Source organism: Lissotriton vulgaris, chromosome 5 (genome assembly GCF_964263255.1).
Source record: "Lissotriton vulgaris chromosome 5, aLisVul1.2, whole genome shotgun sequence".
Lineage (NCBI taxonomy): Eukaryota > Metazoa > Chordata > Amphibia > Caudata > Salamandridae > Lissotriton > Lissotriton vulgaris.
Genome location: NC_141693.1, coordinates 1,936,105,064 through 1,936,122,852, shown reverse-complemented (window position 1 = coordinate 1,936,122,852; position 17,789 = coordinate 1,936,105,064). Strand labels below are relative to the sequence as shown.

At 49.6% G+C, this 17,789-nt stretch overlaps 1 protein-coding gene across 4 annotated transcripts in view; it reads right to left on the bottom strand.

Annotated features, from left to right (window-relative positions):
• Nucleotides 1-17,006, bottom strand: part of EHMT2 (euchromatic histone lysine methyltransferase 2) — a 231,504-nt gene extending 214,498 nt beyond the window's left edge. For all 4 annotated transcript variants that reach the window (XM_086924581.1, XM_086924583.1, XM_086924582.1 and 1 more), the window contains exons 1-2: nucleotides 16,888-17,006; nucleotides 3,213-3,285 (exon numbers count right to left, since the gene is read on the bottom strand). In XM_086924581.1, coding sequence (XP_086780707.1) covers nucleotides 3,213-3,285; nucleotides 16,888-16,908 — 94 coding nt within the window. In that variant the 5' untranslated portion in view covers nucleotides 16,909-17,006. The remainder of the gene's footprint in view (nucleotides 1-3,212; nucleotides 3,286-16,887) is intronic.
• Between the last annotated feature and the right edge of the window lie 783 nt (nucleotides 17,007-17,789).

Below are 17,789 nucleotides of genomic sequence, written 5' to 3'. Positions count from 1 at the left end.
AAAGAAAAGTTACAAAAGAAGGACAGAAGAGTAAAATAAAGATTACAATACTATATTTGTATATAATGTAAATATTTATCTGTGGGTGTAGTATCTTGCTATATTTGCTGCTTAATTTGCAACAGGTATCGTAGTCTGAGTACATGTTTATCGTTAAATTAATAAAGGATTATACCATTTTACGACTCCTTTAATTCTCAAAACACTAAATAAATATGTATAAATACCAATGAAATGGTCCAAAAATAAACATGGATAAATACAGATGGAAATGTTAAAAAAATAAATAAAAAAAAAAACATAAAACCGAGAACTCTACTTATAATACACATTTAATTGCGAGCCTGTACTTTCTTCTTGGAACAGAAAATCTAGGAATATATCTCATCTATACATGTTGGACAAGCACTACCACCATCAATGTTTAAAAATTTCACATGCATTTAAAGTCACTGTTGGGCTTGCACAGAGGCAACCTTTAAGTGCATCGACCAAGGCATTGTAGACCATAGACATCCACATGTAAGCCAAATGGAGATTTGAACAACAGAAGGACAGTTCTACCACTGTATAGCTCAAAGTCCTTGTCACAGGAGCAATCTAAGAATATCCTGGCTCGAGGAGGAGCCAAGATGGCCGCGGAGACGGACGTGTAGCCTCCCGGCTCCCCGAGCCTTTGTTTCCCGCACAGCTGTCCTGTCCACTATCCTGTTATTGCGTACCAGCGGGATGTTTGGGAAACTTTTCTGGTGCTGTTGGTGTTTCTCCGGTGTCCCTACCTGTCTGCTAACCAGAGGTTTGGTCGAGATGCCTGCCGACGCCTACCCTAGCCCTGGACCCGGGACCTGCGATACAGCGCGCTGCCTGTGACTGCTGCGGCTGCGGGGGCCGATCGTGCTGGAGCGGCGCTGACATCCTGGGCTGATCGATTGGATCAGTGGTCGTTTGCACCGGGCGCTGTTGTGGAGGGTAATGCTGGCCAGCTGGGAGTCTACTTTACCGCTTCCATCTGCGGGACGCTGACGGTGAGCCGCACTTTGTTTCCTCCAGTGTCGGAGGTGCTCCGGCTGCCGGGGCTCTTTCCTTGCCTCGCCTCTGCCTGGGCCGGGCGGAGAGAGACTCCTCGCTCTATGCCGTCCACGATCGCGGACTTGTCCTGTCCCGAGGGGATTGCTTGCCGCACCATAGCGCTGACCTTGCCTGCAATACTTTGTTGTCCCTGACGGCGGGAACATGATAGCTGGCTCCTCGGCTATAATGGCGGACGGCGCCTCGGATCCTGCCCGGTGTGCCCAGCTCGTACCCGATTGGGAAGTGGACCTGTCTACTGCGCCTCGTAATACGGAGGTAATGGATGATCAGCCGACCTTAACCCGCGCGGCTGTTATTATTGCTCTTGCTCAACTGAAAGACGAGTGGCGTGAAAGCTCGAGACTGTTGGGAGAGAAGCTGGACGGCTTTGCGGTTAGATCGGGCTATACTTTGCCAATCCGCTCTCCTTGCTATGCTGATCAGCCTCCGCTGATTCCTGTCTGTGAAACATTGTTGCCGCGGGAGTGTGTGACGGAAAAGCTGCTTGGCGATGATACAGAGTGTGGGCTGCGGTCTGACCGCCCTAGCGCTGCTACAATGTCTCTCTCCCTGGTGCAGCACACAACCTCGCCCACGGTGTCCATGGAGCCGCTGCTGCAACACCTGACTATCCTGTTTGACTGTGCCTATTCACTAGAGACATCGATATCTTCTACAATGCAAAGTATTACTGCTTTGAAAATGCAGCTCCTTTTGAGTGTTGGCTCTGTTTGGGACTGGCGACGTCCATCTTGTCCTTGGACATCTCTTCTTTACCGAGTGCGGCCATTTTGCCTCTTTGTTTTCATTGGGGCGGGTTTTCTCTTTCTCTCCGAAGGTAGTGGCTTTTCACGGGGGATGGGTACGTTGGGACATCCAAGATTTCTTTAGTGGAATTGACGCACTGATGGGCGGGGACTAGGTTGGGACTGTTTTTTGGTCTGATTTGCTTGCACATTTGGAAATGACTCTCCCCATCTGCAGTACTGTTTGCTATTTCTGTCGTACTGATGACGCTTGGGGTGGAAGATGCTTATGGGGCCGGTGGTGACCGGGAGTATGTGGAACTGACCTCCTCCCGACGTGTTTTCTGGGAGTTTTAGATTAGGCTACTCTTTTCTTACTCCCTATATCTTAGGTGTTATGATATTACTCTCTTTTTTCTTCTTTCACTTTCTTCTTCTATATTTCGGGTTTATTGGGCGACAGACACACTGCTGGGGGGGGGGGGGGGTAGGCCATAGCCTCTGCATGCGTGTAGGGTGGGGGTTGGGGGATGGGTTTTTAGTTCTTTTTCTGTTCCTATGGTGCCTTGTTTTTCTTCTTTATTTATTTCCTCTTTTCTTTTCAACCTTGGGTCCGTGTCGGTGTTGCTGGTGGGAGGGTGGCGGTAGACAGTTGTTAGGATGTTGACTCTGATACCTTGTCGCACACTTTATGGGCCGCCATGCCGCCTGGGGGGATTTGACATCTGGGTTGCTGGGCTATGTGTGACTCTGTCGCTACTGTTATATCACGCCTACATGGACCCTGCTTTCTTAGTTTATAGTTTCTTTTTTTCAATTAAAATGAACAGTTGGACTTTAATAGTTGCTACGGAAAACTTTTAAAATTAACCTTCAATGCTCCGGAGGCGTGGTAGCACGTGATTTACAGTGTAACTGCTGAATGCTCGCTTATTGATGTTGGTATGCTATTGCGTCGCCGTATTGCATGCACTGGTGCTTAAACAGTATTCGTGGCCGGCCAGAGGGTTGTGGGTCCGTATTTGTACTTTCATGATTGCACAAATAAAGGTTTTCAAAAATTTTTTTAAAAAAAAGAAAAAAAGAATATCCTGGCTCCAAACATACTATGCAGCTCTTGCCACTGTCCAAGTTAATACAAACATTTAAGGCAGAGCTTAATATGGAGATTATAGTTGTCACAAGCCACCCAGGGTGAAGTTAGATGAGGCAAGATGTAACAGAGAAAACAATGGAGTGCATAAGAGAAGAGCATGGCAAGTCAAGATTACTGCAAGCATTATGTTGAGTGAAGAATGTGCTGAACGCCTGGTTTAAGGTCTATCAGTACGTGTAGATTTTTCCTATGAGATCAAAGAGAGAACAAGAAACCTGCTGGGAGTCCCCAATACTCACCTGTGCCGTCTGATGGGACACTAAAGTCTGACTCTAGTATGGCCACTGTTACTGCCTCTATTGGAGGATCCCCCTGAGAAAAAAATGCAGAAATGCAGTATTAAAATCCACATCAATGCATGCAATCAATAAGAAAGAGACAGCGGGGAGCGGTGGTGAGAAAAAGAAAGAGAAGTGGGCGGGAGCCAATGATGGGCAGGTGTGAGAATGAAGTAAAAAGGGGCAGAATCACAAGACACAATGAGGGGGTGGAGCAGAAACATGAGACCAAACGAGGGGGTGGGGTGGAGATGGGGTACCCAGTGAGGGGGGTGGGGGGTGGCACTCTGAGTAAGGCGATGGGGCAGAGTTGCAGGACCAAGCGAGGGGTGGGGGCAGAGTGGCAAGGCCAAGCAAGAAGTAAGAGGCAGAGTGGCAGGACCAAGCAAGTGGATGAAGCAAAGTAGCAAGACTAACTGGCAGGAAGGGCTGAGCACTGAGACCGGAAACAGAAAGGGCAGAGTGGCAAGCCCATATGACAGGAAGGTTAGAGTGGTGAGATCACAAGGCCGAAAGAGCAGAGTGTTGAGACCATATGGTGGAAATGGCAGACTGGCGAGACTGAGGGGCAAGTCATGAGACCAAGGGGCATGAGAGGCGAGTCGTGAGGGAAAGGCAGATGGGCCACGAAACATAGGGGCAGGATGGGTTAAATGGAGCAAGTCGTAAGACTGAGCCATAGGAAAAGAGAGTCACAAGACCAAGCAGCGGGAGGCTCGAGAAACACAAGAGACCAGTCGAGAGATCAAGAAAGGGAAATGGCAAATTGAAAGAGTAAAAGTAATAGCAAGAGCAAACGATAGGTGAATCGTGAGTGATAAAAGGATGGGTGAATAGTAAGAGAGTGAAGCAATGAGTCGAGAGATAGAAGGAATGGGAGATTCGAGAAATAGTGAAGGTAAGATGGAGAGTTATAGAGCTAAAAAAAAGAATGATTCAAAGGAGGGGTAAAAGTACCAGGGATGGAAGGAAGGAGAGGGACAAGGGTCTGACAGGCATGGCTTCCTTGAAGAAAGAAGAAGGGTCAAGGAGAAGTAAAGGGCTTGTGTGGCGAAGGAGAGGTGTGCAGTGTTTAGGCAGAAGGAAAGCATGGTACCCAGGCAAGCCAAAACGAAACAATGTGGAGCTAGGCACAACAAATGGAGACTATGAAGAACAAGAAGAAAAAGATTATGTGACCTGGCAGACAGAAAGGAAGTTTGTGACCTACTAAAAAGAAAGGATAGGTAGTGGCCAAGCTGAACGAAAGGGAGATACATGGCCATGATGAAATAAATGGGGAGTGGGGTGTGTGGCAAGGCTGAAAGAAATGGTGGGGAAATCGACAGGCAGAGAGGAGGGGAGTGTTGAGGCATGGCCAGAAACGCATCACTGAATTATCTATCATCCACCAGCGACATCACTTCCTGATTTCTCCCTACTTCAATCAACTCTTCAGGGAGTCCTATTGCTTGGACATCACTAGCAAAGGGCGAACACAGACCGGGTATCGCCTGTTTGGGCATAATAAGGCCACGAAGGCAGAAATCATAACCTTATAAAATCATGTTTCTCACCCAGCACACCACACTGGCAATCCCTACAGCTACGTCCAGATCTAGACGACATTAACATAGCATTAACGTCCTACTAACTCCCACACACCCTCAAACTACAGAACTCAGATTCTATGTCAGGGGCGGAGGCTTCTGATTAGGCTTATTCTTTCTAGCTTTATTTCCTCCAGCAGCCTTTCCAAAGGTTCCAACATCATAAAACAAACATAATTTCCCATGAACACAGGGAAAATTGATCATAGAAAATGTCCGATCACCATCCTCCAATCACATGTCAGGACGCCTCATATCCTCCTCTGCAGGCGCTCCATCTTCCTCTTTCTTCACTGCTCCAGCAGCATTCAGATGAGTGTCTTATGTTTATTTTTTCTTTAAATCGATGTTCTGACAGACATGTAATGTTCTGTGTGGTCTAATTGTGCTAGCGATACAGGCGGCATGGTACGGAGCCGCTTTCAGAGTGTGTAGACGGTGTTTACCGCGGGAACGGCTTTCCGTTCCTTTCGCGGTCTCCTTCTTTGACGGGCGGCTCTGTGCGCGGTGCGGGCCCCCACCGCTAGGGGACCGCGTGCCCTCGTGTCTTGGCTCTGCGGAGCTTACCCCCAGGCAGTGGTGAGTCGTTTGATTCCGCCTAACGGCATCAAGCAGTTCAGAGGGACTCGCGCGCCACGGGGGAAGACGTGCATTTTTCGATCACGAGATCGACTGATTGACGCGCTGGGCTTTTCTAGTGTTGCAGAGCCCCTGCCTGGAGCCTGAACACCCGCCGCGCAGGGGGTAAGACAATTGCAGCTTAAGGAAGGGACCGGCCCAGGCAGGATTAGAGCCCTTTCCCCCCTCAGAATAGAAAGAGGGTGCTGGTCCCGGTGTTGTGTGCAGGTGCCTCTCACGGGGGGCTGGTATAAGAAAAGTTGTGCCCTGCCTTGATTCCCCTTTTATTGACACAAGAGTACTTACCTGCTATTGGTTCACAATGGAGCAGGATGATTACTATGAAGAGGAGGAAGAGATCATGTACCTCCCGGTCGATGATCACTTCTGTCAGGTTATGGATTCGTCCATTTGGAAGGCGGTGACTAGGGTGGTTGAGCCTTTGGAGAAGAAAATAGAGTTACTACAGGCACAGTGTCAACCCCTCACTCAGAGGGAAGCTCAGTCGGGGCATACACCTCCCCTACCTCCAGGCCAGCCTACCGCCACTACTACAGTGGAGCCCAAGCGGAAGCGTTCTGGGGATGCTGGGGTGGACTCAGACGCTTTCGCGAGACAAAAGCGGGAGTTTCTAGATGCCAAGAACGCAGAACCCCTCAGTAAACCGGAGGAGTCAGGCTGGACCCCCTGGAGCTACTGATGACGCCGCTACCCATGATCCAGATAAGACTCCCCAGACTTCGGACGGAGATGGAGATGGGGAACCGGAGCGCTCGTGGCGCCCCTCTCAACCCAGTCAGTCCACTTCTGCAGATCTGAGCGCGGACATGCTCAGTCCGGATGAGCTGCTGCACCCGCGCTCCTCCCAATGGGTTTGGGCCCCTAAGGTAGCGGCGTATATGGTGGCTAGACTGCGTAAGCCCCTTGACCAGGAAGTTCATGGTTGCCTGCGGGCGGAGTGCCCACGCCCTACCTTGGAGGGCAAGGTGGCGGTAACCCCTGAGTTAGATGCTAAAATGTCCACCTTCTTGACCAAGTTTGTGAGGGACCTGAAAAAGGGTATTGACCGCTCATGGCGAGCGTGTCAAGATAAGTTGTTAGATGCTGCTGGGCCATTGGCGAAAATATTAGATATGGCTGAAGATGCTAAAGGCCTCAGGTTCATTGATTGACCCGGACATATTGTCAGGTTGGGCACAGAGGGCCATCATTTTTCTAGGCAATGCTAACATGGCGATCTCTACTGAGAGACGTCAGTCTATTCTGATCAAGATTGATCCCAAATTGGGGGAACTGGCCACCTCAGAGGCGGGCCAGGTTGCGGAGGGGAATCTCTTTGGAGACCCCTTCGTAAAGGAACTTGGAAAGTTTGTGAATACATTTAATTCTCTGGACAAAGCCCAGTCGTCGATCAAGCGCATATTTACCCCCCGTGTTTTTGGTGCAGCCAGTCGTGGCAGGGGGCGCTCGGCTGGCCGTCCCTACAATAGAGCCTCCACCAAGCCTGGCGAGTCCCACAGAGGACAGTATCAGCACCCCGACAAATTCAGGAATTTCTACCAGACCAGAGGGTATCCCCGTCGACGAGGCGGCAGAGGAGACGGCGGATACAATAATCAAAGAGGTAAGAGTTCAGTGGGCGACTGGTGTGCGGTTGGGGGGCAGACTACAGTGTTTTCTTCACAACTGGTCTTTGCTTACCTCCGACGCTTGGGTTTTACAAACCGTCTGTGGGTTTCAAATAGAGTACTCCGTCGGCCCAGACCTATAGTTTTTACCAGGGATCAGACAGTCCTAATAGACCAAAAAATCTCAGAACTGCTACGGAAGGGAGCAATTACTCGCTCGGTCCTACACCCTAGGGGGTTCCTCAGCAATATTTTCCTGGTGGAAAGCAGGATGGGGGTACCGACCAGTGATAAATCTCAAGGAGTTCAATGGATGGCTCATTTAAAGCCATTTCAAGATGGAGGGCATTCACCTCCTGCGCGATCTTCTGGAGGGGGACTGGATGGTTCGCCTGGACCTGAAGGATGCTTATCTGACCATCCCGGTCTTTGCTCCACACAGGTGTTTCCTCCAGTTTCAATGGGGCTCTCAGACTTTCGAGTTCACCTCCCTGCCTTGCTTGGCTGTCCTCCGCTCCGTGGTGCTTCACCAAAATGATGAAGCCGGTGGTGGAGCGTCTCCGGTCGGAGGGTATTCAGTTGATAATCTATTTAGACAACGTACTACTCATGTGTCAGAGTCCTTGCAGATTGATGGACCAGTTACAGACGGCGGTGTCCCTGTTGGAGTCACTGGGGTTTGTCATCAACGAGGCCAAAGCCGATCTCTGACTGGCGCAGAGCATGCAGTTTCTGGGGTTTCTGATCAACTCCGTGGAGGCCAGCCTATCCTTGCCCTCGAGGAAATTGTCCAAGATCCGACACGAGCTGAGGCGGACTCTTGCGAGGCCCACAATTCAATTGCACCACCTGGCCAGGGTGGTCGGCCTATTATCGTCCTCGATCCAGGGGATATTCCCGGGGCCTTTGCACTACAGAGCCCTTCAAAGTCTCAAGGCCTTCCATTTGAGGAAAGGTCTTACCTATTCGCAAGTCGTCCCCCTCACGGACGAGGCCCGGACAGAGCTGCGATGGTGGATCGATCACATGTAGGCTTGGAACGGTCGTGCAATATTCGGCTCCAAGCCAGACCTGATCATAGAATCCGACGCCAGCGGGTCGGGCTGGGGAGCTCGCTGTAGCGATGTGTCTACAGGCGGAAGATGGTCGTCTTCAGAAAAGGCTCTTCATATCAATTGCCTGGAGCTGATGGCAGGCTCGTTCGTGGTGAAATGCTGGACGAAGGATGTGGTCCAGAGTTGTGTTCTCCTCAAGATGGACAATGTGGCGGCGGTGCGCTATATCAACCATCTCGGGGGGGACTCGTCCTCAAGCTTTGTCCAATCTCGCGCGCGACCTCTGGGAATATTGTCTGTCCAACCAGATATCCCTGTCAGCAGAGCACTGACCGGGAGCGCCCAATCAGGTGGCGGACTGGTGCTCGCGCCACTGGAAAGACACCAGTTTGTGGCAACTTCACCCGGGAGTCTTCAGGGCGATTCAGAGCCGGTGGGGTCCGTTCTCAGTGGATCTCTTTGCTTCGAGACTGGACGCCCAGTTGGAGCGGTAGTACATTTGGCGTCCAGATCCAGGGGCCCTGGCAGTGGATGCCTTCCTCCAGGATTGGAGCGAGGAGCGGGGGTATGCGTTTTCCCCCTTTGCAATGATCATGAAGTTGTCCACGCAAGTGAGGAGGCAGCAGTTGGACCTGGTGGTGATCACCCCGATATGGAGGTCGCAAGCCTGGTTTCCGGTTTTGATGGAACTTTCCTGGGATTTTCCAATCCCTCTACCCCTCAGTCACAATCTCCTCAGGGACTCTCAAGGGAATCCTCACCATCTTCTAGCCATGGGCAGCCTGCGCCTGATGGCCTGGAGTGTTACAGGCGACGCTGGCAAGTCCCAGGCCTTTCTCGCGAGGCTGCTACGTTACTCGAGAAGTCCTGGCCGGACAGCACCAATAAGAGGTACAGATCAGCTTGGTCCCGCTGGGGCCGTTGGTGTCTGCGACGACAGGTGGATCCGTTGGGGGCGGACGTTGTCCACATCCTTAATTTCCTAGCCTCGCTGGCAAAGGATGGCTTGGCCTATAGGTCGATTAATACCTTTCGGTCCGCCATTTCAGCAGGTCATGTGCCAGTGGATAATCACCCAGTTGGCGAGCATCCCTTGGTATGTAAGTTGTTGAGAGGCATCAGGTTGTCGGTCCCTCCAGAGCCCCGCTACTCGGTCCTATGGAATGTGAATAAGGTTCTGAACCTGTTTCGATTGTGGCCTTCTAATAAGTATTTGTCCAGAAAACAAATGTTGGCAAAACTCGCGATGTTGTTATGTTTGATTTCTTGTCGGAGAGTCTCGGATGTAAGAGCATTAGATCTCACAGGTTGGGTTTTCACCCCAGAAGGGGTGACTTTTCACATTTCTAGACGCACTAAGTGCAATTCTCGTTTGGCATCTTATCCGGCCTTTCCTGATGTCCCGAAGTTGTGTGTGGTCAGAGCGCTTTAGGCCTATGAGGTCGCCACAGTAGATATACGCCCACAGGGTGTCAGGCAAGCTTTAAACTAGCCCAATCAGAAGCCTTCGCCCCTGACATAGAATGCAAAATTTCCTAGCTAACGTGCAGGAAAGTTTCAATTCTATTAAGGAGGCGGAGGCGAGGATTAGCCCACCCGATGTTCATTCGGCCCCTCCCAGAATTCTTCGTTGGTATGGTGAGTAATCTATTTATGATAGTTGATTATTTCGTGAGCTGTTTTGATGGTTTCCTCTGATGACAAGAGTGACTTATTGTGAATTTGTCCACGGGTTTGTGTTACCGATGTGACAAATTGTCCCTTTGCCGTAGGTTCGGATACGGGCAAGCAGGAATAGAGTAGAAGACTGCCGTGAGGGCTCGCAGGAAGAAAGAGGAAGATAGAGCGCTTGCAGAGGAGGATAAGAGGCGTCCTGACATGTGATTGGAGGATGATGATCAGACATTTTCTATGTTTAATTTTCCCTGTGTTCATGGAAAATGAGGTTTGTTTTATGATGTTGGAACCTTTGGAAAGGCTGCTGGAGGAAATAAAGCAAGAAAGAATAAGCCTAATCCTCGCCTCCGCCTCCTTAACAGAATTGAAACTTTCCTGCACGTTAGCTAGGAAATTTTGCATTCTAACTCACGCTCATTAAAGCTTGCCCTGCAGTACTCCACACACCATATATCACAGACCTCAACACATATCACAAGCTTCATGCCCTCTTCATCATAGAAGCACGGTCAACCCTCCATCCTAGATGTCTATCTTCCTAGAGGCTAAAGAATCCATAGTGTGGACCGCACACATAAGAAGGGAGAATGTCACACTTCCATCCATAAGTCCTCCTGGTCCTGCATGCTAAGCAAGCAACACAATTCCAAGGAGCCGCTATATTGCCATTACACACTCTTTGTAACTCAGACCATCACCTTCCAACACATCTACAGGCCTCCCAGGCAGAACAAAGGCTGGCTTGATAAATTCTCAGATATAGTCACCACCTCATCTAGCAGATTGGGTGACTGCAGCCTCCCAAACAACATGAACCCAAAACAAACGAGAGACTCTCTTCAACCTCATCAACACACAATGTGCTACAACAGGTCACGCATTCAAAACACTCCAAAGGTCACATTCTCTCCCTTGCCTTCTCCACATCACCAACAAGCCAATGCAAAACACTTGTAACTCTAGCCTGGACTGATTACTCTTAAGTCCATATATCCCTGCTGAGTCCGGTGTACAAACCAATGTCAATACAGAATAATACAATACAAAACTTCAGAAGCTTCAAAGGCCTCTCATAAGACAACCTAATTCATGAACTCATCCATCACCTTGTCAACTCCACATACAACACCAACATCCTTCTAAACACATTCAAAACGTTTGGGGATAACTATGTGAATATCCACTCCCCAATCAAAGAATGAAAGTGCAAGACAAAGCCTTCACCGCTCTTGTACTCTAAAGACCTTTCTGACAGTAAACAATCCATCCACAGTCAGGAAAGAAAATGGGAAAAAAACAGAACTCCAGGTGACCTTATGATATGGATGTACATCTATGTAACACACAGACACCTCATTACATTAGCCAAAGCAAAGTCATATACCAACACCATCAATGAGTCCACCAATAGAAGCAGAACCCTTTTCATGACACTCGAGAACTGCATCAATCCCCTGTTAGACTTACCTATTACTCACACCACAGAAAATGCAATGCCATCAACCTCTTCCTTACTGAAGAAATACAGAAGATCTGACAGCATATCGACAACATCAACCCTGCATTATCTCCTATGCCCACCACTCCAAGAATAATCCTACAATGGTAAGCCATCAAAAACCTATCTCTTGCAGATCTCACAAACATACTAAACTCCCACAAAGCCACTTCTTATGAAGATGATACCTTACCCTTGTCCTTCATCAGAGCTCTCTCCGATTACGCTTTTTCACATTTGCTTTGTATAACCCAAGAGAGATAGTAGTAGAATTTGCACTACCTCAACTATAGTCCCCCGGGACCACGCACACACTTCAGCGAGGACATCGCCGACTTCATCAGCCCGCATGCCCTCCCCTCCGCTGACTACATCCTCCTGGGAGACATCAACTTCCACCTGGAGAACAACAACGACCGCAACACCAACATCCTGCTCGACAACCTCGCCAACCTCGGACTCAAGCAGCTGGTGTCCACCCCCACCCACCTCGCCGGACACACACTCGACGCCGTCTTCTCATCCAGCAAAGACATCGCCTTCAGCCACGCCACAGGACTCCACTGGACGGACCACAGCTGCGTCCACTTCACCTTCAGAAGAACGACGACACACCACCACCAGCAACAGGTTGCCCGAAGAAGCTGGAACAAGATCACTGCCGACCAGCTCGCCGCTTCCCTGAGCCAGCACCCTCCCGCCAGCTCAGCGAACCCCAGCCAGGCCGCCGTCAACCTCTCGAAGTGGATCAGCAACTGCGCGGACGAACTCGCCCCACTGAGGACCCCGCCCAGCCGACCCGGCAGCAAGAAGGCCCCATGGTTCACCGACGAACTCAAGAGCTCCAAGAAGAACTGCCGAGCCCTCGAGAAAGCCTGGAGAAGAGAACCAACACCGGACAACATGGCCACCCTCAAGCTTGCCACCCGGAAACACCACCAGCTGCTCCGCGCCACCAAGAAAACTGCCTTCAAGGACCGGCTAGACAACAACGCACACAACAGCAAGGAACTCTTCAACATCGTGAAAGAGCTCTCCAACCCCAACGCCGGAAACAACGACATCACCCCATCGCAAGAACTCTGCAACTCCCTCGCCTCCTACTTCCACAACAAGATCGCGGACATACACGACAGCTTCAGCACCCAACCGACGAACGCCACGACCGAACCAACGCCCCCCACCACCACCCTCCGCGCCTGGACCCACATCAGCACCGAAGACACCGTCCGCATGATGAACTCCATCCACTCCGGATCGCCGACCGACCCCTGCCCTCACCACATCTTCAACAAAGCCGACGATGTCATCGCACCCCACCTACGGGACATCATCAACACCTCCTTCACCACCGCCACTTTCCCAGAGAGCTGGAAGCATGCCGAACTCAGCGCGCTACTCAAGAAACCAACAACGGACCCCACCGAACTCAAGAATTACCGTCCCATCTCGCTGCTCCCCTTTCCGGCCAAAGTCATCGAGAAGACCGTCAACAAGCAGCTGGCCGCCTTCCTCGAGACGAATGGATCCCTAGACCCCTCGCAGTCGGGCTTCCGGGCCAACCACAGCACCGAGACCGCCCTCATCGCTGCCACCGATGACATTCGAGCCCTGATGGACAATGGAGAAACAGCGGCCCTCATCCTCCTTGACCTCTCCGCGGCCTTCGACACCGTCTGCCACCGCACCCTAGTGCAGCGCCTCAGCAACGTCGGAATCCAGGAGAAGGCACTAGAATGGATCGTCTCCTTCCTCGACGGTAGGACACAGAGAGTCCGCCTACCACCGTACAAATCAGAGTCCACCGAACTCATCTGCGGCGTACCCCAAGGTTCCTCGCTGAGCCCGACCCTCTTCAACGTCTACATGAGCCCCCTCGCTGCCATCGCACGCCAACACAACCTTAACATCATCTCCTACGCCGACGACACCCAGCTGATCCTCTCCCTGACCAACGACCCCGCCGCCGCCAGAGCCAACCTTCACGAAGGTATGAAAGAGGTAGCCGAGTGGATGTCGACCAGCCGCCTAAAGCTGAACTCGGACAAGACGGAAGTCCTCATCCTGGGATCCTCGCCCTCCGCCTGGGACGACTCCTGGTGGCCCCCCGCCCTGGGCACCGCACCCAAACCGACAGACCACGCACGCAACCTGGGCTTCATCCTGGACTCCTCCCTCTCCATGACCAGGCAAGTCAACGCCATCTCCTCGTCGTGCTTCAACATCCTGCGCATGCTACGGAAGATCTTCCGGTGGATCCCCACCGAGACCAGGAAGACGGTCACCCAGGCCCTCATCACCAGCCGACTGGACTACGGCAACGCCCTCTACGCCGGAACCACCGCCAAGCTCCAGAAGAGACTCCAGCGGATCCAGAACGCCTCAGCCAGACTCATCCTCGACGTCCCACGACACAGCCACATCTCCAAACACCTGAGAGACCTGCACTGGCTCCCGGTCAACAAGAGAATCACCTTCCGTCTCCTCACCCACGCTCACAAAGCCCTTCACGACCAAGGCCCGAGCTACCTCAACAACCGCATCAACTTCTACGCTCCCAAACGACACCTCCGATCAGCCAAGCACGCCCTCGCCGCCGTCCCCCGCATCCGAAGAGCGACGACAGGAGGAAGGTCCTTCTCCTACCTGGCCGCCAAGACATGGAACTCCCTCCCGACCAACCTGCGCCTGACCCAAGACCACCTCGCCTTCAGGAAGAAGCTCAAGACCTGGCTGTTCGAGCAGCACCCCCCCCCCCCCCCCCCCAGCGCCTTGAGACCCTCCGGGTAAGTAGTGCGCTCTACAAATGCCTATGATTGATTGATTGATATAGGGGTATGACTGTTCTAAAACCCCTTATTGGATGATATCTTTGAAGAAATAGGTGTAAACACAGGTCAACCGCCTTGATGAATGTGTGACCCCTCTGTTGAGTTCAGTGGAGCCCCACACCCTAGAAAGTAGGCTGGTATTGGACAGGACCTTCCCACCTTGAGCAAAGGTCCTGTTAGTAACTTGACACACATGGGATCCCAGTTACCCTGACGAAGGCCCATGACCCATTTGGGCTATAGACAGGGGTCAAACATGTTGGTAGAAAGGAGGATGGTTACATATTTATTTTCACCCGAAAAATGTTTTTTTATCTGCCCGGTGTACCCATTAAATAAAGAGCTATTTTTCAGGTTCATACCATGGCAGTCTTGACATTTTATCTGGATCCCAGTTAGATTAAAAATAGACTTCTTAAATCTTGCCTGAGACCATCTTGGTGGTATCATCCAAAAAAGATGGAATGGGATTGCCTAAGATGAAGCATGTTACAGTGATGAAGGTGAGGCTTTCGTGCCCATTCTCCTTAATTCAACCCATGAGGACAGTGGTACTCCTCTAGTTGATTTAGAGTAAATCATATTACAATATCTTTTAGGTCTCTACATACTTAACTGTGGGGGACATATGGTTGGTAATTTCTCTGACTTTTTTGGTATTGAGCTCTATCAACGCCTCCCTTACTAAAAACATCTTGCTCTCGAGACAGTCCAGACCCCCAGCTCCTAAAGAGACCTACACTAAACCCTGATGAAGTTGTCAACTGCAGGCCCATCACTCACCTACACTTCAGAGCATACTACAACATAGAGAACGCACCTTTTCACGTCTTCGATGAGGCCCTCTTTACCACAGTTGAACATGACCCTGTTTTTTGATATTGCTATACCTCTCAGGTGCTTTCGAAACATTTGATCATCCCACTGTCACAAGCAACCTAGAGTGTTGAGTGGGATTCATTGTGTAGTTCCATCCATTACTGGTTCTCCTCCTGCCTTTCCAACTGTCACCAGTTTGTTCACATGGGCACCTCCAGGTCTCCAAAGATCTGTACCACCTGCAGAGCTTCCGGAACTGTGGGATCTGTCTCCTGTCATCTCCAACCTCTACATGGAGCGGATTGGTACTCTATTCATAAATAATAGCATCAAAATTCACCAACATGCCAACTATATACAACTCTACATGAAAGTCTTCTAAGCTTCAGACATCCACCTAAAACTCTGCCTGAACATCATCCACACCTGGATGTCTAGCACCTACCTAAAGCTCAACCCAACCAAGACAGAATACCTGTTTTTTGCCAATAATGACAAAAAATAACAGTATGAACTTGGCTCAATAACAAGCACCGGGACAACTTCGGACAGCTTCCAACCCCAACTTTCACCAAATGCCAAGTCACTTGGATTCACCCTAGACACCAATCTCACCCTCACTGAACACATTACCAAAAGCACAAAGACGGGCAGGCACCGCCTCTCTCTTTGAATGAAAGTGAAACTATGTCTTCCAGAAAGCAACTACATAAGTCCTATTCATGCCCTTGTACTCATGTAACTGGAAGGTCGCAACACCCTGTTTCATGCCTCCCAAACTCCACAATAGTACCCCTTAAAGCATGTCTCTTCCAGAGCCTGAAAAAATATAATCACATTAACCCTTTCATGATGGAACTTCATTGGCTCTCCCTGCTTGTTCGCACCTTTTTCAAAACCAGCTGTTTACAAAGCCATCAAGACCATCGCCCCTGCTTTTCTTGCAAACTCACCATCTTTGGTGATTCTCAGCACACCTGCAGCCAGGATACCAACACCCTGCAGACAAAGCAGTGTAAAAAAAAAGAAAATACAAGGCAGCAGGACTTTTTCCATCTATGCACCCAGGATTTGGAACAATATATCTGTATCCATAAAAACAGTCCCAACGCTGCTCCACTTTAGCGAAGAGAGGAAGGCTCACATCTTTAAAGCTATTACTATCACTCGTTGGCTTTATGCCGGTCTTTGACTATGTACAGGAATTTTTTTCACACTATCTTGTAAACAGAAGTGGCACTAGCGAGCAGTCAAGGTTTTCTCCAGAGATGGTAATGCAATTGGAACTCAAATACAGAATGAATAATGTTCACACTTAATAAGCTCAATAGCCAACTAAAATATATCCTTTAAGATGGTCTGATCTACAGAATAAAAACCCCAAAAATGCTCTAGGCAACTCCTAGTGCCCCCGCCACCCCCCTCCAACCCCCACTGTGCAAGAAACGTCTTCTGATGTTTCGGAGAGCAAATGTCTCCCGTGGGGTGATAATGGTTAAGTTGACAACACTAATCTTACCTGTGCTCTTCAATGATAATATTCTTGCCTCCTACTACGCCCACCCTCCGCTGCTTCTACCCATACAGCCTTCTACATTTACAATTCAAACTTCTTTTTCCTCAATTTGTCTCACCCTCTTAAAAAACATACTTGTTCCCTGGAAGAAAGCATCAAAAACCTTACTAACTTTCGCTCCCCCATGCCACAGTCCAAACATACCACCTCTCTTACTGTGCATCTTTAATGCCTACGTCCCCAGCACCTTCAGACTTAATTCTCTCCTTCATCCCTACTTTTCTCGTCACACATTTCTATCGCACCTCAAAACAGCCCCCTCCCTTGTTTCACCAGCCGCCCAAACCTCAGCCCATCTTGACATTTCCCTCTATTACATAGTTATTCATATCCCTTCCCTCGCACCTCTGACTCCAAGCTCTCCATCTTTCCTCCCAGTATCCAGACTCTGCTGCCCGCTCCGTTGTTTCTCCGTCCCTTGCCGATGACGTCTTACAGTTCGTGCGTTTCACGCCTGGTCCTTTCTCCCACCCGGAAATTCGTTTTGCGTGCCAGGCCTCGCCCTCGCTGTCCATTGCTGCGTTCAGTGGAGTGTGCAGCATGTTTAGGGTTAGCGAACTTTATTGGCACTAATGGAGGCGGACAAAGAAATTGGATTTTCTCGATTGGCTCCGAAACGGGGACGTAAGCACGCAGCGCTTGTCAAACCTCACTTTAACTGGCTGGAGTCGATCTGTTTTTTATTTATTTAATTTATTTTATTTATTTCGATTTCATATAGCGCGAACATTACCCGAAGGTGTCAGAGCGCTTTACAAAAGAACCAGTTGCGATACATATGGACTTTGGATTACACTAGTATATGCAGTAGACCTTTGTACTCTCTACCATTCCTATGTGACTCTTAGAGTATATCCATTTGTATATCTTCCTTGAGTGACTTTACTATTTGTACATTTGCAATTTTTCTTTCTGTTTGTATCTCTTCCTTGTGTGACTTTACATCTTGTACATTTGCAATTTTTTTCTGTTTGTATCTTGTATGTAACGCATGTAATCCTAAATTCTTATGTTTTGCAACTGGTTCTTATGTAAAGCGCTCTGACACCTTCGGGTAAAGTTTGCGCTATATAATATCGCATTAAATGAATAAATTAATAAAAATGAGTTAGATAGGAGATATCAACAGGAAAAATTGCAAATGTACAAGTTGTAAAGTCACTCAAGGAAAAGATACAAACAGATAAACTCTACAATAACTTAGGAATGGTAGTAAGTACAAAAGTATACTACACCCGTCTGTGTTT